Source organism: Argentina silus (assembly GCF_951799395.1).
Source record: "Argentina silus genome assembly, chromosome: Y".
Taxonomy (NCBI): domain Eukaryota; kingdom Metazoa; phylum Chordata; class Actinopteri; order Argentiniformes; family Argentinidae; genus Argentina; species Argentina silus.
In genome coordinates this window covers 51588720-51608653 of record NC_139654.1, presented here as the reverse complement: position 1 = coordinate 51608653, position 19934 = coordinate 51588720, and the positions used below count along the sequence as shown (strand labels likewise).

General features: G+C 42.9%; 1 protein-coding gene and 1 long non-coding RNA gene across 4 annotated transcripts; both read right to left on the bottom strand.

The window, feature by feature from the left end:
• Positions 1-241: 241 nt before the first annotated feature.
• LOC310824236 lies at positions 242-6297 on the bottom strand. Its single transcript, XR_014555009.1, has 3 exons — positions 5806-6297; positions 2240-2429; positions 242-1759 (listed from the first exon to the last, which is right to left on the bottom strand). It is a non-coding gene; the product is annotated as an uncharacterized lncRNA (long non-coding RNA).
• A 43-nt stretch (positions 6298-6340) lies between these two features.
• LOC310824234 (uncharacterized protein) lies at positions 6341-18118 on the bottom strand. Of its 3 annotated transcripts, none has more exons than XM_083697067.1 (3): positions 18025-18118; positions 11690-12141; positions 6341-9733 (listed from the first exon to the last, which is right to left on the bottom strand). In XM_083697067.1, the coding sequence occupies exons 2-3, from the start codon at positions 12045-12047 to the stop codon at positions 8211-8213; spliced, it is 1881 nt and encodes a 626-aa protein (XP_083553193.1). In that variant the 5' UTR covers positions 12048-12141; positions 18025-18118; the 3' UTR covers positions 6341-8210. The 3 variants fall into 3 exon arrangements, with proteins under 3 accessions (XP_083553193.1, XP_083553194.1, XP_083553195.1); XM_083697068.1 differs by lacking the exon at positions 18025-18118 and adding an exon at positions 10960-11024 and having other exon boundaries at positions 11690-11801; XM_083697069.1 differs by lacking the exons at positions 11690-12141; positions 18025-18118 and adding an exon at positions 10960-11052.
• Between the last annotated feature and the right edge of the window lie 1816 nt (positions 18119-19934).

Genomic DNA, 19934 nt, shown 5'->3' with positions numbered 1-19934 from the left:
TCCCAAGCATCCCATTTAGCATTTACCATAAACTCTCAGTTGCATCTTCCTGGCATTGCTTGACCTGGCTCAGAAATGGCATTGTGTTAATGTGATTCGCTTGTCAGTGTTAAACAGCCACAATATGACACCTTACAAGTAAACAAGTCACTGTAGATAATGTATGTGCGAGATGAATGAACACTCCCTGAGGGCTATATATGACCCTTTAAGGACAACAAAACAACAAACATTTTTTTTTCAAATATTTAATTAGGAATTAAAATCACCCCCTGAAATTAAAACCAAATAGACCCAAACCCTGAACTCTGCAAAGGTCCATCCAATTGGGAGCTGCTGCCTCTGCTGCTAAGTGTAGGTTGCATGTCTGCGTGGCTCTAGTTTCACACCTTCATAAAACACACAGGCCGGATTACAATGATACCACCCTCTCCCTGCTCCACTCTGCTCTGTACAAACACAACCTTATTTACCGCACTCATTCTCTCCAGCCCACCACCAGGGAGGGAGCCTGAAGGTAGAGGGAAGACAGACTGACAGGCCTCAGTATCCAGAATAGATACAAACACAACAGAGTCTTCTGTCGTTACAAGCAAATATACGTGACGTGGCGTGGCGTAGCCAACCAGTCCTCCTCGTCCTCTAGGGCTCCTGCCTCCTTGAAACTCCTCCCAAACTGGGAACAGTCGTTTGAACTCATTTGTGTATGCTCTGATGTGTCTTCAGGGTGAAAGAGTGACTGAAACACTTCCCACATTGGGAGCACCAGTATGGACTCTCTCCTGTGTATGTGTTCTCTGATGTTTCTTTAGTGCTCCTGCCTGGCTGAATCTCTTCCCACACTGGGAACAGTGGTATGGCTTCTCTCCTGTGTGTATTCTCTGGTGTGTCGTTAGGTCTCCTGCATGACTGAAACTCTTCCCACACTGGGAGCAGTGGTGCAGCCTCTCTCCTGTGTGTATTCTCTGGTGATTCTGCAAGGCTCCTGCCTGAATGAAACTCTTCCCACACTGGGAGCAGTGGTATGGCCTCTCTCCTGTGTGTATTCTCTGATGTATCTGTAAGGCTCCTGCTCTGTTGAAACTCTGCCCACACTGGGAGCATTGGTGCGGCCTCTCTGGTGATTCTGTAAGGCTCCTGCCTGAATGAAACTCTTCCCACACTGGGAGCAGTGGTATGGTCTCTCTCCAGTGTGTATTCTCTGATGTTTCTGTAAGGCTCCTGCCTGATTGAAACTTTTCCCACAGTGGGAGCAGTGGTATGGTCTCTCTCCAGTGTGTATTCTCTGGTGTGTCTTTAGGTCTCCTGCCATAGTGAAACTCTTCCCACAATGGGAGCAGTGATATGGCCTCTCTCCTGTGTGTATTCTCTGATGTGTCTTTAGGTTCCCCACATCCCTGAAACTCTTCTCACAGTGCGAGCATTGGTATGGCTTCTCTCCTGTGTGTATTCTCTGATGCCTCTTTAGGTTGCTCATTTGACCAAAACTCTTTCCACACTGAAGGCAAGGGTGAGTCTTCTCTCCTCCGTGAATCTGTGGTTGTGATTTAAAGTGAGTTGAACAAATGAAACTCACTGCAATCTAAACACGGACGGGACCTGCAGGTGTGATTTCTCAAATCCTTTTGCTCATAGAAACTACTGAAGCAGTCCATGCAGTGATGATTCTTCCATCTTGAGCACCTCTCTCTGTGTTGTTTATGGTTTCCTGATGCGGTGGAGCTGGGCTCGCTGTCTGAGCCTGGGTTGGAGCTCTCTCCTGTAAGAATAGGAACATATACAGGATTAGAAACAATATGAGAACAAGTACTGCTTCCATAGACTCAGCAGTGCCAGAAGTAACACAACATCTCCGGGGTCTGCAGACACTGTGGGAACTTGAGGTTGTCAGAGTGTGTTGATATTACAACAAATGCAAATGGGTACCTAATCAATGTTTGATGATTAACTTACTGATTAACATGATTAACTCACTGATAAACTTAAAGCATATTTATTATAGGCCTACCTTTGACTACCACCCCGTTGCTCAAAAGTTGTAATTCTATGATCATTCATAAAAGTTGATATACATACATTTGAATGTTTCTTTGAGTGAATAAACAACTGCTATGGGGAAAATCATGGGAACATTTTTAAATAACTGTTTGATTGCATACACCGCTAAATATCTGCCAGTGCCCATTGACTTACTAAAGAATTTGGCCTGGCCTTAGCCAAATACATAACATGAACTCACCGTCTTTCTCCTCCACTTCCTCTCCTCCTTCCTCCTCTTTCACTGCCACATTGAGTTCCAGTGTCTGACTGCAGTCCTCCAGCTTCACCGCCACCATCTCTGGACCCCACGGTGTGCTTTTCTGCTTTTCTTCACAGCAACAACTCTGTGGACTTGGGTTCAGAAATAGTAGCTGGACTGTGAGGTGGATCTGTGTAGTGTAAACAAATGAAGCACAAACAGTCAAGGGTAAATTTTACAATCCGTACCAAAAAAAAACAAATCGGACTCAACAACTTGTTACTCTGCTAGCTATGCTACTTGCCTGTGAACAGGGGTGTTAAAAACAGGTAGGATATGATGAATTATTATGGGAATACAATAAAATATCAGCTATACATAAAATATTTGTATATAATCACACTTCACTTGAGCGTCATAAATCAATTTTGATCATTTGATCTGGGACCAGCTTCACGTGTCAGGATAAATTCCACTCAGGGTGCACAGATGGCTCGGGTAGCGTTCGGGGTACTCAGATGCTCGGGTAGTGTGATCAGATGCTTGGCGCATCTATTTCCACATCATTTCCGGGTTTTGATATTGCACAATAAATTGTGAGTGCACATGTATTTAATTATTTCAGGTCCATTTTTTTTGTGTGTGCAATTTAGCTAAGCTAATGTATTTATGGATCGTAAATTAGGTATGCGTTTGTATCGAGCTAGCTTTATGTAGAGAGTCACTACAGTATTTATCCAATTCAACATTAGGCAGCCATAAGTGATGTTCAACTCAATCGTTAAAATGAAATCACCCGAGTACATTTTCACACCGTGACAGATGCTTTTGGCTCGTAGGGTGTCCATATATTTTATCGACTGAGTGGCTCTTATAAGAGCCTTTGTGTATGTGCTCGTCTACACAGTGCCAGTGGCAGTGAGACCTTCCCGGGGGCTCTTGAGGGGCAGACGGTTGCCCTTGTTAGTGAGGTGAACACCATCAGCCCTGTAGAGCGTGGAGCCTCCGTACTTAATGCATGGGTGCCTGATGTTTCCCTTCAGGAAAGCTAACATCATAAAATAACAACATTTTTGGTAACTTTTTTTCTTCATTTTCACAAACTGAACTGCCAACGATAATGTACCTGTTCAACTTGTTTATTTTATTTGCTCATTCTCTTCATCCTGTTCTCACATCTTTAAATGTTCCAAGATATTAATTGTCATCTCACCTGTAGCCTATGCAACAACATAGTATTGTTACAATGTACCAAGGTAAAATGCCTGTTTTACATACTCTGAGCAAAATAAACAAAAACACATATAGCTTACATATAGTACTGACACTCACTCCGTGGTGGTGTGTCCAGGTATGGGAGCTGAACGACGCAGTGACTATGACCTTCACTGTTGGAGATAACACACATTCTTATACGGGGGGGGGGGGGGGGGGGTGTCTGTAATGTCATGTGTATGTTTAATGTAAAATCAAACATTTTTAGACCGTTTCTCCTCAGATCAGCTGATATTTTGCCGCCTTTTTATCCAACCATTCCTTTTCATCTATCCGACCATCCCACCTTTGTTCATTTTGTAATAAAAAGTATGAACCTGGATATGTTTTGGTGAACTTATTGAGCCAACATACAGTAGTTATGGGGTTCTTGTTGATTAACTATTATGCTACATTACACAGCACAAAACTAGCTAGATACAAAAGCATATCAGCTAAATTACACCCCAAAAAATCTATTAAATAGACATGCACTCATAATTCGGATTATTGCACAATAGATGCTCCAAGCATCTGCGCAGAGCATCTGAGCACCCCGAACGCTACCCGAGTCATCTGTGCAACCCGAGTTGGATATATCCTTACACCGGTAATTTCATTGATGCCACTTTCATGTAAACAAAAGCAATGCACACAGATTCAGTGCAGGAAAGCACTGTGTGCTGGGAACCGCTGGTGCTGTGGTAGTGCAACACAAACTACTAGGACAACTTTATAAAATGCCAAAAACAAGAAAGATTTATTTACAATAAAAATAACAAACAACACGGGGGGACTAAGGGGAGGACGCCAGATGGCGCCAAATAAATGAAAATAAAAATAACACCCAAGCTATAATTCTAATCCTACCTGTTCTAATTACAAAGTCTGCTATCTGACTAACTGTCTTGCCCGCCTACCCTAAACCCAAAATACAAGAGGTGGCGCCTATGTATATAGACAAAACCAAACCTGCGTGATGGAGGTGTAAGCCCATGGGCGTCTTACCTGCCTACCCTGGGGCTAACTACAGGTGTGGCGTAACACTCCCACCCATAAAGAGCAAACCTGTAGGGATTGCGATGCAAAAGGAATAGTACAAACTAAATATACATGTCATGGTCATTTTTTTTTCTCTCAACAAAACAAATGTTGTACAATGAAACAAAAACAAAACGTTGCGCGAGAAAGCGCATCAGCCAGAACATTCTCAGAACCCTTCTTGTGCTTGACCACTAAATTATAACTCTGTACCATTAAGGCCCACCACATGAGCCAGTGGTTGTGCATCCTATTTAAAAAAACAAACTAAAGGATTGTGGTCTGTATACACAACGACAGGGAGAACGTTAGAACCAACATGAACCTCAAAGAATTGTAGGGCGAGCAACAAAGCAAGAGTCTCCTGTTCAATGGTGGAGTACCGAGACTGACAGTCTTTAAACTTGCAGAAAAGACTGGGTGATCAATACCATCTGCATCTTCCTGCAGCAAGACAGCACCAGCACCAAGCTGTGATAGCTGAGACCTTGGCAGTAAGAGTACAGACTTTACCTCGCCTCATCTGCCTACCAAGATATATGACCATAGCTTTCCCAAACTCACACATGGTGAGGTTCAAGGTCAATTACCTCTTGGCCAAACACTCAAACACAACTCTCAAAGAACTCAGATGTTCAGACCAGGTGGCAGAGTAGACAACTAAATCATCCAAGTAAGCGGTACAATTCAGAACACCGGCCAGTACAATATTTATCAGGCGCTGGAACGTAACAGGTGCATTGCGCATTCCAAACGCCATAACAGTATATTGCAAGAAACTGTCAGGGGTGACAAAACCAGAAATCTCCGAAGCATGAGGAGTTAGTGGAACTTGCCAATAGCCTTTAAGCAAGTCTAACTTGCTGACAAATCTAGCTGAACCAATAGTATCTATGCAGTCGTCTAACTGGGGCAAAGGAAAAGAGTCTGGCACCGTGACAGCGTTCACTTTCCTATAATCAGTACATAACCTAACTGTACCATCAGGCTTAGGGATCAAAATACAAGGAGAACTCCACTGACTGGAGCTGGGTACAGCCAAATTATTCTCCAGTAAATAAGCCACCTCCTGTTTCATGATCGACCTTTTGGACATGTTGACACGGTACGCATGCTGCTTGATGGGGGCAGCATCACCAACGTCCAAATCGTGCTCCAGGACAGTAGTGCGACTGGGGACATCACTAAGAAGACAGGGAAATTCGCTCACTAAAGCTACAATATTAGAGGAGCCATTACTGACATTGGAAACAGCTGTCTGCATCTCTTACCTGCGCTCATGCAATATTCACCGTCCATCGACGTTTATAATCTTTATTCACTTTATAAACTATTATGCTCAACTTCGTCACGACCAGGGAGAAGAGAAGGGAGATCTGTCCGAGGAGTATCTGCGCTATCCGGCTCCTGCAAACAGAAAATTATACACGCGATGCGCGCGCAGATGCAGGACGAAAAAGCACAGCATATCAGTTCCTCTCGGTTTTTTCATCCAGATTAAACTTCAGCACATATTAGCCTGATTCCGGGCAGCCATTGACATTTGAGGCGAATGAAACAGCTGCCTGCATTGCAAATACGGGCTATGTTTTCCTTACTTGCGCTCATGCGAAATTCACTCGACCTGCCGAACCTCGTCACGGCCAGGGAGAAGAGAGAGAAGAAGCCAGCAGATGAAAGGGGACTTCCGGTTTTGTGAAAACTTCAAAATAAAAGATAGGAATATGTCTAATAAAACGTTCAAATAGATATTGGAAAGTTGTTTCACTTATATTGACTCAGTAATCAACATATATGGACTGCAAATGACAAAATAATGAAACACAATGTTTAATCAAATTAATAAATTGATATTACTCCTATCTACCATGTACACATTGCGTTATACACCCAAAAAATAACTACTGAGTGTGTCTCAGTGTAAGTGGGGTGGGAAATACTCAGTTCACACAGTCCCTAGTAACCTAATCCACTGAGTTTGAGCAAAAACATTTCTGTCGGGTCTAATGGTGCATTCATGACCAACTCAAAAACTCAAAATTCACCTGTGATCTCAGACCTACAAGTTCAAAGCATTCAAGTGATTTGAGGTTGGAAACTCCAAACAACACTTGCAGGGCGTAACGTTGGCCAGATACAGTGCCCTCCATAAGTATTGGAAAGAGGAGGCATTTTGCCTTCTTTTAGCTCTATACTCCCAACAGTTTGGATTTGAAATCAAACAATTTAGAAAGTACAACATGTTTTCAAAAGTATTGGATGAAATCATATAATGTCCAAATAAAGTACTCATGTTTAGTATTTGGTTGACAATCCATTGCATGCAATAACTGCATGAAGTCTGCGACCCATTGACCACACAAGATGCTGAGTATATTCTCTGGTTATGCTCTGCCAGGCCTGCAGCCATCTTCAGCTGTTGTTTGTTTTGAGGTCTTTTTTACCTAAAATCTTATCAAGAAATTAAATGAATGTTCAATTGGATTTAAATCTGACGATTGATTTAGCCAGTCAAGAACTTTCCATTTTGTGGCCCTGAAAAACTCCCTTGTTGCAATGGCAGTATGTTTGGGGTCATTGTCTTACTGTATGATATAGCACCATCCAATGAATTTGGAGGCATTTGGTTGTACTCAAGCAGACAATATGTTTCTGTACACTTCAGAATACATTCTGCTGCTGCTGTCAGCAGTAACGTCATCAATTAAGACAAGTTAGCCAGTTCTTGTGGTAGCTATACATGGCCAAATCATAGCACCCCCTGTGTCACAGATGAGGTGGTATGCTGTAAATCTTGGGCAGGTTGCATGTCTGCGTGGCTCCAGTTTCATAACTTCATAAAACACACATGCCGGTTTACATTCTCAGTAGCCTACAGACAGACAGACACACCTTACGTCATGATACTATCCTCTCTCTGCTCTGATCTTTAAAAACACAACTTTAATTAAAGCAGTCATACCCCATCGCCAGGGAGGGAGTGTGAAGGTAGAGAGTACAGTGGTTCATTCTGTTGGCTGTCTGGAGTATCTGAGGTAGATGAGTAGACCAAGACAGACTGACAGGCCTCAGTATCCAGAATAGATACACAATAGAGTATTCTGTCCTTACAAGCAAATGTACATACTGTCAGTGTTTGACTTGGGATGAAAGAGGTACAGGAACTATTCATCTTATATGAGAGGATTTGTTCTAAACACCCGAGGAACAGAGTAGATACATTTCTGATATGATATGGATGCAAAGCCATGTGTGTAGCAACAACCTCTAGTTCCATTGCGTTCAGGAGAACGGTGGAAGACTTGGGAAAGGGACTAGAAGGCCAGCAGAAGCATGTCTGCTACTGAGGAGTATGAAGAGAGTGACAGAGATCTGTGCCTGAGCTTGATTTTATCTTGTTTTTGTTTTGCAATATTTGCCCAAAATGTAAACCTGTGCAAAGAGCTATTTATATATATTTCTACAGCTGAAAGTAAAGTGAAGTGAGGAAATGCCCCCTATTGGTAGTACTGTAAGTGAACAGAGAATCTTCTCTGCCCCCTGCTGTACAGATGAACACATTGCAGCTAAAATGTAAGTTGGTTATCACAAACCAATCATCAGTGGACTTGCTACCAAACTATTAGATGCTAATAAACCATTGTCAACTTCAGTGGGGTGGAGGTTAGGTGAAGGATTAGGATGAAGCAGTTGTATGCACTTGTATGTGTATTCTCTGGTGTGTCTTTAGGCTGCTAGAGCGATTGAAAGTCTTCCCGCACTGGGAGCAGTGGTATGGCCTCTCTCCTGTGTGTATTCTCTGATGTGTCTTTAGGCTGCTAGAGCGATTGAAAGTCTTCCCGCACTGGGAGCAGTGGTATGGCTTCTCTCCTGTGTGTATTCTCTGGTGTGTTTGCAAGGCTCCTGCCTTGTTGAAACTTTTCCCACAGTGGGAGCAGTGGTATGGTCTCTCTCCAGTGTGTATTCTCTGGTGTCTCTTTAGGTCTCCTGCCATAGTGAAACTCTTCCCACACTGGGAGCAGTGATAGGGCCTCTCTCCTGTGTGTATTCTCTGATGTGTCTTTAGGCTGCTAGAGTGATTGAAAGTCTTCCCACACTGGGAGCAGTGGTATGGCTTCTCTCCTGTGTGTATTCTCTGATGTGCCTTCAGGGATCCTGCCTGGTTGAAAGTCTTCCCACACTGGGAGCAGTGGTATGGCTTCTCTCCTGTGTGTATCCTCTGGTGTGTTTGCAAGGCTCCTGCCTGGTTGAAACTCTTCCCACACTGGGAGCAGTGGTATGGCTTCTCTCCTGTGTGTATTCTCTGGTGTGTTTGCAAGGCTCCTGCCAAATTGAAACTTTTCCCACAGTGGGAGCAGTGGTATGGTCTCTCTCCAGTGTGTATTCTCTGGTGTGTCTTTAGGTTGCTAGAGTGATTGAAAGTCTTCCCACACTGGGAGCAGTGGTATGGCTTCTCTCCTGTGTGTATTCTCTGGTGTGTTTGCAAGGCTCCTGCCTTGTTGAAACCTTTCCCACAGTGGGAGCAGTGGTATGGTCTCTCTCCAGTGTGTATTCTCTGGTGTGTCTTTAGGGATCCTGTCTTGTTGAAAGTCTTCCCACACTGGGAGCAGTGATGGGGCCTCTCTCCTGTGTGTATTCTCTGATGTGCCTTTAGGGATCCTGTCTTGTTGAAATGCTTCCCACACTGAGAGCAGTGATATGGCCTCTCTCCTGTGTGCATTCTCTGGTGTGTTTGCAAGGCTCCTGCCTGACTGAAACTTTTCCAACAGTGGGAGCAGTGGTATGGTCTCTCTCCAGTGTGTATTCTCTGATGCACTTTTAGGTCTCCTGGATGACTGAAACTCTTCCCGCACTGGGAGCAGTGGTGTGGCCTCTCTCCTGTGTGTATTCTCTGATGTGTCTTTAGGTGCCCCACATCCCTGAAACTCTTCTCACAGTGCGAGCATTGGTATGGCTTCTCTCCTGTGTGTATTCTCTGATGCCTCTTTAGGTTACTCATATGACCAAAACTCTTTCCACACTGAAGGCGAGGGTGAGTCTCCTCTCCTCTGTGAGTCAAATCCTCTTGCTCATAGAAACTACTGAAGTAGTCCATGCACTGGTGATTCTTCTGTCTTAAGCTCCTCTGCCTGTGTTGTTTATGGTTTCCTGATGCGGTGGAGCTGGGCTCGCTGTCTAAGCCTTGGTTGGAGCTCTCTCCTGTAAGAATAGGAACATATACAGGATTAGAAAAGATGAGAACAAGTAGTGCTTCCACAGGCTCACCAGTGTCAGAAGTAACACATCTGGGGTCTGCAGAAACTGTGGGAACTTGAGGTTGTCAGAGTGTGTTGATATTACAACAAATGCAAATGAGTACCTCATCCAGTGTTTCCACTGGCCCCTCACTGCAAGATATTTACCCCCGCTGCTGTGGGACTTCTAGAATAAAAACTTAAAAATGGAGGTACGCAACAACATATAGTCTCTCTGCACTCTGACGGAGTGTCAACCACTCACGTTGCTAGTAGACTATAGGTGAGAGCGCAAATGCAGACACAGTTGAGTGATAGTGGGACAAGACCAGGTTTGAGCAGCGACAATAATGTAGAGAGATAGCTAGCTAGCACTAAGCTACACACTTTTTTCCACAAAACTTCCCCTTTACCATTTATTGGCGACTATGTTGTTGAATAGCTAGATGACAGTTATTTTCAATGTGACTATGCTAGATCACACAGTTCCTCAAGGTAATATTTAGCAATCAGTTTAAATGATGATACAAGCTGGGTCTAGCTAACATTAGTCAAATAAAATCTGCTTCATTTAACTTTCAGATGAGTTTGTAAAAGTATTTTTTACAGAAGAGAAAGATTGCCCCTGATGATGAAGAAGCGAAGAATAGTCAGGTAGGGAGAAGGCTCTGGGCTCTTGAAAATGCCCCTGTAATTTTGAAGGCGTACAAAGAAATGATGCCATCTAAAATATGTAGTGGTAAGTTGGCGAGTTGCTAAGGCATTGTAATGTCCCTAATAAAATACTTGAGAAAACGATCCTACTGATTTCTTTATCAAGTGTGTTTACTTTACTAGAAAGGTACGGCAAAGGCGAGTGCAGCAAGGGAGAGAGGAAAGTGGAGGAAGAGGGCAGAAGGGGAGGAAAGAGGAGGAGTAGAGGAGAGAGGAGGAGAGGAGATCTTCCAAGGCTTTAGCCATGGCTCTACATGTTGAGTCTATTCAGCATCACACCATGTGTCTTTAACGGCAGTAAATATATGCTGTAAATATATAGTGTAATATGAATTCAAGTCTCATCTAAATTGACATTCACCCAAACCAGTAGGGGGGCTATGTCAGCATGTGTGCACGCCCCTCCAACCCCCGCTACCGCCTAATCAATGTTCCATGATTAATGATTGTGTTTAGGCATATGTATTATAGGCCTACCTAAGACTCCGTTGCTCAACAGTTGTATTTTCATGATCAATTTTGTTTGAATGAATGAACAACTCCTGTGGAGAAATCATAGGAAAAACAAAAATAAATATACAAATACAGTGCCTTCAGAAAGTATTCAGACCCCTTCACTTTTTCCACATTTTGTTGTGTTATAGACTCAATTTAAAATTGATTAAATTAAAAGAATTTGCCATCAATCCACACACAATACCCCAGAATGACAAAACGAAAACACAGTTCCAGCCACTTTCTTTGCTATCACTTGAATTCATTGTTGCAAACACAATTATGGATATGAGATTATTAAGATATATTAGATTATTAAGTTATATTATATATTAAGATTTCCATTCAGGGATTATTTTTGGCCACTTGGTTATAGACCAATTTTGTAGAGTGACTGAGAGGATGTCCCATGCTTTTTCCTCCCCACCATTCAACTTTGAAGATTTTTATAAATCTCCTGTGGTGGATGTCTAGGTTTTGCAAAGGGTCTGAATACTTATGTACATGAGGTATTTCTGCATTTCTGCGATTTTAATAAATTTACTGACATTTCTAAAAATCTGTTTTCGCTTTGTCATTCTGGGGTATTGTGTGTGGATTGATGGCAAATTATTTTAATTTAATCCATTTTAAATTTAGTCTATAACACAACAAAATGTGGAAAAAGTGAAGGGGTCTGAATACTTTCCGAAGGTACTGTACATAATCTCACCTTCTTTCTCCTCCACTTCATCTTCTCCTTGCTCTTCTTTCATTATCACATCTTTATCCTCCGCTTCCTCTTCCTCCACCATCACATCCTTCTTTTCTTCTGCGTCTTCTCCTTCCTCCTCTTTCATATCTTCCTCCACCACTTCATATCCTCTTCCCTCTTCTTTCACCATCACATCTTCCTTCTCTTCCTCCTCTCTTCCTCCTCTCTTCCTCCTCTCTTCCACTTCCTCCTCCTCCTCCTCCTCTTCTTTCACCATCACATCTTTCTCCTTCACTTCCTTTCCTCCTTCCTCCTCTTTCACTACCACATTGAGTTCCAGTGTTTGACTGCAGTATTCCAGCTTCACTGCCACCATCTCTGGACCCCAAGGTGTGGTTTTCTGGACTGAAGAACCACAGCAACAACTCTGTGGACGGGTTCAGAAATAGTAGCTGGGCTGTGAGGTGGATCTGTAGTGTAAACAAATGAAGCACAAACAGTCACGGGTAAATTTCACAAACTGTACCAAAAAACCTAATCAGACTCTTAACTCGCTATTCTGCTAGCTATGCTAGCCTGTGGACAAGGGTATTAAAACATATAGGACATAATGAATTGTTATGGGAATACAATAAAATAAAATATAGACTATACATAAAATATTTGTATATTTTGACTAACACTTATGGAGACTCAAATAGTTCCTTCACGCAAACCTATGGAGCAAGTTGCCAGTCAACTGTTTGTTTGCCCGCGGAGCCAGTCTGAGAAATATTACTAGCTTACCTAATCATTTTCAAACTGTATAGATACTGTAAATTTAACTTGCATGGTTAAACCAATTCAAGAGTGAGATTTTCCAAATGGGGGTAGTTTTATTGTTTTACTTGAGAGTAGCCATGTATTGAGTAAATCTGGACGGATTTTTTGGAACTATTTGAAGCCTCCAGTAATTCCATTGGCACCACTCTTTTAAAATACCACTCTAAGGAGATGTATTTCATGTAAACAAGCGCAAAGCATGTGCAAATTCGGGGCGGAAAAGCACTGTTTTGTTGTCAGCACACCAGAGAACGTATATACAGTGGGGGAAATAATTATTTGATCCCCTGCTGATTTTGTTAGTTTGCCCGATTACAAAGAAATGAGTGGTCTATCATTTTTATGGTACTTTTATTTTAACAAATAGACACAGAATATCAACAAAGAAGTCCAGAAAAAACACATTATATAAAGTTATAAATTCATTTGCATTCGATCGAAGGAAATAAGTATTTGATCCCCTACAAACCAGCAAGAATTCTGGCTCATACAGACCGGTTATATGCCCATGAGGCACACAGATTAGTCCTGTCACTTTAGGAAAAGTACTCCTAATCTCTGCTTGTTATGGGTATAAAAGACACCTGTCAATAGAATCAATCTCTTCCATTCCAACCTCTCCACCACCATGGGCAAGACTAAAGAACATTCAAAGGACATCAGGGTAAGAGTTGTAGACCTGCACAAGGCTGGAATGGGCTACAAGACCATCAGCAAGAAGCTTGGTTAGAAGGAGACAACTGTTCTACATCTGTTCTACATCTCTGGTACCACTCTACTTGGGAGCACAAAGATGTTTGAGATGTATGGTCGCAGTAAACAGCCAGCAACATTTTCAATTCAAAACTCACCTCGCAACTCACATTCTGGAAGTGTTGAGGAGTAGAGTGGCACCAGAGATGTATTGAAATCTTAAAATTATTTTGAAGCACTTTTATTTTGAAGCCACGAAAACAGCGATAAGCGAAACTGAAAGTCATAATGGAGCTAGCTGGAGTTTATTGGAGCTCAGAGAACACAGGCGTGTTCTCAGATAGTAGCCTTAGTAGTCGTAGCCTTCTTCCGATCGGTGCAAATGTATTGTAACGAACGGCGGGGCAGAGTAGCTTGCCTTAAGCGGGTATCGAACTCGCAACCTTCCGCTTACAAACCGGCCGCGCTAGCCACAACACCAAGAGAGTTAACTCCCTTGGCGGAGCTGCTAACGGGCCTTACACAGGGTCGTTACAGTATGTAAATAAAAAAAAAAAAAAAACGCCCACGTTAAACTTGTTTAAGCATTTACAAATACTAAATACTTATTTAAATCAATTGTCCCCAACCACACTTTCTATTGGTTTTTCAAACCATCACTCAAATAAGTGCCAACCCTTGTTTTATCGTTAGGATTAACGATAAACGATAAACGATTAACGATTCACACAGCTCCGGAATCAAAAACGAATGAACCCAATATTATATGATTGTCTTCGCCAAAGTCTCATCGACAACAAACTGAAAACCGCTAACATATCCCGTTTGGGGCTTTTTTTATTTTAGAAATAATGTATCAGACGTGGGAGTGTGAACGAGAGGGAGAGCTAGCCAGGCTGCAACCGTGTTAGGCGGAGCGGAGTATTTTTGTACTACTGTCTGATGGCAAACTGCAATAATTTTTGACAAAACACTATCTAGCTTGCTACTTCTGTTCAATAGCAAGCTTGGAGTGTCAGACATTTCGTCGATAAACTACGACAAAGGTTATTTTATGAGCCATGAACAAGGCATGAATAAAGGCACATAAGAGTAGCTATATGTTTGTGCACAGGCGTGTGCGTGCGTGCGTGTGTGTGTGTGTGTGTGTGAAGGAGTCTCTGGGAGGAGAGAGACGAGTTTGACAGAGATAACTTTTGAACGTGGTAGATACTCAGATGCTGCTAGGGAAGTTTACAAGGATTTAGTGACTACCATGGGGGTTAGTTTAACCAAATCATCAGAAGTGGTCAACAGGTTGTTTTGGAGAAGTTTTAAGGGTCCAAGATGGGCATACTTTCAAGCTGTATGCAAAATATTCCAATGTTCATGCAGGATTGTGTAGACACGTACCTCTGCCATCGTACTTGAAGTTCATATTGCAATCTGGACGCAAAAGCGTTTCCTGCTGGCAACATCACTACTGCATCCCTCTCCCAACAATCATGCTTTACCGCTATAGCCTATATATGTGCAGTAGGTTAGTTTTTTATTTATAAATATATATATATAGCAGTAAAGCATGACTGTTGATAAAAAATGGTCACAATTTTATGAGATTATCTGTCATTAAAAGCTTAGTTTGAGCAGGTTTCAGCTATTACAATATGGGTAAAAGTAATAAACATCATTTGTTCCTTAACTAAATAATAGTATATAGTTGCTTATATTCTGGCCAGAGGGAGCTGACTCAGCGCTCCAGCAGCGTTTTGGAAACACTGACTGGGGTGTGTTTGCCACTCAGGCCACCCATGACTCCCACACGGACATTGATTCATATGCCTCCTCTGTTTTGGACTACATCAATTCCAACATCAACAGTGTCACCACACTCAAGCAGATCACCACTTTCCCTAATCAGAAGCCATGGATGAACAGTGAGGTCCGACTCCTGCTGAAGGCACACGACATTGCCTTCAGATCAGGGGATGCTCGGGCCTATAGCTCATCCAGGGCTAATCTGCAGAGGGGCATCAAAAAGGCCAAGCACAACCACAAGCTGAGGATAGAGGATCACTTCAGGAACAACTCTGACCCCCGACGCATGTGGCAGGGCATCCAGGCCATCACAGACTACAAACCAACTAACACCCCACCCCTCTCCGTTGACGCCTCCCTCCCTGATGAGCTGAACCACTTCTACGGCCGCTTTGACAGGGACAACAAGGAGGTGGCCATCAAGGCTGTGCTCCCTGCGGATCACCAGCCCCTCACTCTCTCCCACCGACGTGTGTGCGGCACTGAGCAGGACTAACGCACGCAAGGCTGCTGGTCCTGATGGGATCCCCGGACGCGTCCTCAGGGCCTGCGCTGTGCAGCTGACTAAGGTTTGGACTGACATATTCAACCTGTCCCTAGCCCAAGCAGCTGTCCCCGCGTGCTTCAAAACCACCTCCATCGTGCCGGTGCCAAAACACTCCACTGCAACGAGCTTAAATGACTTCCGACCAGTGGCACTCACGCCCATCATCATGAAGTGCTTCGAGAGGCTGGTCTTAGCTCAACTCAAGACCTGCCTACCACCCACACTGGACCCCTTTCAATTCGCCTACCGGCAGAACAGGAGTACAGAGGATGCCATTTCAACGGCACTTCACTCCGCCCTGTCCCACCTCGACAAGACTAACTCTTATGTGAGAATGCTGTTCATTGACTTCAGTTCAGCATTCAACACCATCATCCCCTCCAAACTGATCTCCAAACTCAGGCAACTGGGCATCAACTCCTCCCTCTGCAACTGGATTCTGGACTTCCTAACCAACAGGCCGCAGTCTGTTAGGCTTCACAACCACACCTCTTCAACCCTCACCCTGAACACTGGCGTTCCACAAGGCTGTGTGCTGAGCCCCCTCCTTTACTCCCTCTTCACCTACGACTGCACACCTGTACATGGCTCAAACACCATTGTTAAGTTTGCAGACGACACAACAGTGATCGGTCTCATCAGCAACAACGATGAGTCGGCCTACAGGGAGGAGGTCCAGCACCTAACAGTGTGGTGCAACGACAATAACCTGGCTCTCAACACCAGGAAGACCAAAGAACTCATTGTGGACTTCAGGAAGTCTAAAGCTGGCGCACACACCCCCATCCTCATCAACGGGACTGAGGTGGAGCGAGTCACCAGCTTCAAGTTTCTGGGTGTCCACATCTCTGAGGACCCCTCCTGGACCCTCGACACCTCCACCCTGATAAAGAAGGCTCACCAGCGTCTCTTCTTCCTGAGGAGACTAAAGAAGGTCCATCTGTCTCCTCAGATCCTGGTGAACTTCTACCGCTGCACCATCGAGAGTATCCTTACCAACTGTGTCACAGTATGGTATGGCAACTGCTCGGCATCGGACCGGAAAGCACTGCAGAGGGTGGTGAAAACTGCCCAACGCATCACCGGTTCCTCACTCCCCTCCATCGAGGCTGTCCAGGGCAAACGATGCTTGCGTAAGGCACGCAGCATCGTCAAGGACATTTCTCACCCCAACCATAGACTTTTCACCTCACTCCCCTCCGGGAGGCGCTACAGGTCTCTCCGCACCCGAACCAGCAGGTTCAGAGGCAGCTTCTTCCCTGCGGCTGTCACCCTACTGAACTTGAACACTGCACCTACCTGACAACCTACCAACCCCTGCAACCCCTGCAACCCCCCCCCCCCCACCCACCCACCCACCCGGACAATTGCACTATTACTCCCCTCCCCTGCTCTTACTCAATACCACTGCTCTTCTGTACATATCTGTCCATACTGTTCATAATGCACATAATGCACATATCCTTATATTTTCTTTAATACTACTGCACATACTGTACATACCTGTTTATACTGTTTATACGGCATTCCATATTTATATTTATTCTGCTATCTACCTCATGTTACTGTTAATACATATATACTGCTAGACTGCATTACCTATACAGCTCATATGCTGCTACACTGTTCATACTGTAACTATTTATTCTGCTATAATGCTACTGCTTACTCATATACTGCTTATACTGCACTGCTTATATTATACTGCACTACTTACTGCTCATATATTGCACTACCTGTAAATACTGTTCATTGCACTTTCTGCTATTTTGCACTTCTGGTTAGACGCTAACTGCATTTCGTTGTCTCTGTACTTGTACTCTGCACAATGACAATAAAGTTGAATCTAATCTAATATTGACTAATAAGAGCTCATGACTAACTTTACATGGCCATATGGGAACAAATGCTCTTGAAGAAGATACATAGGATAGGAGACGATAACAGCTTGATAAATAGTATCAATGTTTTCCATTCATTTCAACGAGACTGCTTTACTCCAACCTCCTCCACCGCTAGGTTGTAAAGGTGGTTTTCGGGTACTATTTAACGTAAATGAAAGCTAATCAAACATGTTATGGGCAACACATATTTGAAGTCTGTTCATTTTATTGTATATATATTTATATATTTCGATCTATATTGTCGGAATGACCGAACAGTTGTATTGACAATGGGCAACTGACCTGGATATCGGGAAGAAAACAGGAAGCGTAACGTGAAATCAAAATCATTACGTTATTGTTAAATACCCAAATATATCATGTTTTACAGTTAAGATGTTGTCTGATGTCTCAGAAATCGTCGATCATAATACGGACTGTTCCACGCGGTTCATTTCATCCAGATAAAACTGCAGGACATACTGGCCGAACATACTGGCCACGCGGTTCATTTCATCCAGATAAAACTGCAGGACATACTGGCCGAGCCATTGACATTTGAGGAATGAAACATCTGCCTGAATTAGACATACGGACCATGTTTTCCTTACCTGCACTCATGCAATATTCACCGACCATCGACGTTTATAAAATTGTTATGATCAACCTGGTCAACTTCATCACGATCAGAGAAAGTTCAAGCAGATTTATGGGAACTTCCGGTTTTAAAAAAACTTCAAATTAAAAGATCGAAAAAAACATGTCTATCAAAACGTTGATATCGATATATTGTTATATATTGACAGTTGTTTCATTGATATTGATACAGTAATCATAATATATTAATTGCAAAAGAAAGAAAAAATAACAAGACATTTTTATCTGCACACATTGGGATATACAGAAAAACTGTTGGGTGTCTTAATATGTCGACTCAGCACAGTTCCTCGTAACCAAATCCACTGATTTTGAGAACATGGAGATGTCAGGGATTTCTGCTGGCTCTAATCCCATCCACAGGGCTGTGTTGGTATCTCCGCTGTGGTGACATTGTAAATATTTAACTAGCTCAGGAAATGCTGAATGATAGAAAATCAGGTCAAATCAGATGACATCAGATGGTTGATGTTCAGAACCCAGTTAATTGTACAGTTTAGTACAATAAATGTTTTATATTGTAGTCTACTATAGACAGTGCTTGCAACATTGTAAGTAACACTTGCAACTTGTTAACCATCTAACGCTTGTCACATCACATACCACACTGTCAGTGCTGAGCAGACCTGGGTTCAGATCTTATTGGAAATAATTTCAAATACATACAGTCATGAGAAAAAGTTAGGACACCCCCCAAAATATTAAGTTATTCTCTTAAAAATATGGACATATCAATATGTTATCTTCTTTCTAACAATGTCTATAGATAAAGGGGATGTAATTGAACAAAAAACTATGAAAATGTAACTTTGTAATCATTTATTTAACGAAAAATTAACAATAATGCCAATTCCCACTGAGGAAAAAGTTAGGACACCCTATGCCCTAATAGCTAGTATTGCCCCCCTTGGCTGAAATAACCTCAATTAGACGTTTCTTATAACTGTTTACAGGTCTCTGACATCAATTGGGAGAAAGTTTTTCCCACTCCTCCTTGCAGAATTCTTTCAGCTGTGTGATGTTCGAGGGGTGTCTTGCATGCACAGCCAGTTTCAAATCAATCCACAGCATCTCAATAAGATTAAGATCCAGGCTTTGACTTGACCATTCCAGAACTCTCAATTTATTTTTCTTGAGCCATTCCTTGGTAGATTTACTGAAATGTTTTGGGTCATTGTCATGTTGCATGGTCCACATCTGCTTCAGCTTCAACTTTCGAACAGATGGTCTCACATTTTCCTCAAGCACCCTCTGATACAATACAAAATTCATAGTGGATTCTATGATGGTGAGCTGACCAGGCCCTGCTGCAGAAAAGCAGCCCCAAACCATGACATTTCCACCCCCATGCTTCACAGTTGGTATGAGGTTCTTGTTCTCAAATGCTGTCTTGGTTTTGCGCCAAACATGTCTACTCTTACTGTGCCCAAATAGTTCAACTTTGGATTCATCTGTCCAAAGCACATTGTTCCAGAAGTTCTGGTCTTTCTCTAGGTGTTCTCTGGCAAACTTTAGTCTTGCCCTGATGTTTTTTTTTTGACAGCAGGGGTTTCCTCCTTGCACACCTCCCATGTAATGCAAACTTGTTCAGTCTCTTTCTTATGGTGGATGCATGTACTTTGACATCAATTGTGGCAAGAGATACCTGTAGGTCTCGTGATGACATTCTGGGATTGTTGGAGACTTCTTTAAGCATCTTTCGGTCAGCTCTTATGCTGAACTTGCTTGGGCGGCCTGACCTGGCCATGTTGGTGGTGGTTTTAAATGTTCTCCACTTGTAAATTATTTTCCGGACAGTGGAATGGCCAATTTCGAATAGTTTGGAGATCTTTTTATATCCCTTCCCAGACTCATATGCATCTAC

Bases quoted from the DNA above. Each gene is read 5' to 3' on its own strand.
- LOC310824234 (XM_083697067.1), bottom strand. From the start codon at position 12,047: ATGGTGGCAGTGAAGCTGGAATACTGCAGTCAAACACTGGAACTCAAT. The intron at 9,734-11,689 runs GTGAGATTATGT...CTATTCTTACAG, and splicing joins TGAAGTGGAGGAGAAAGAAG to GAGAGAGCTCCAACCAAGGC.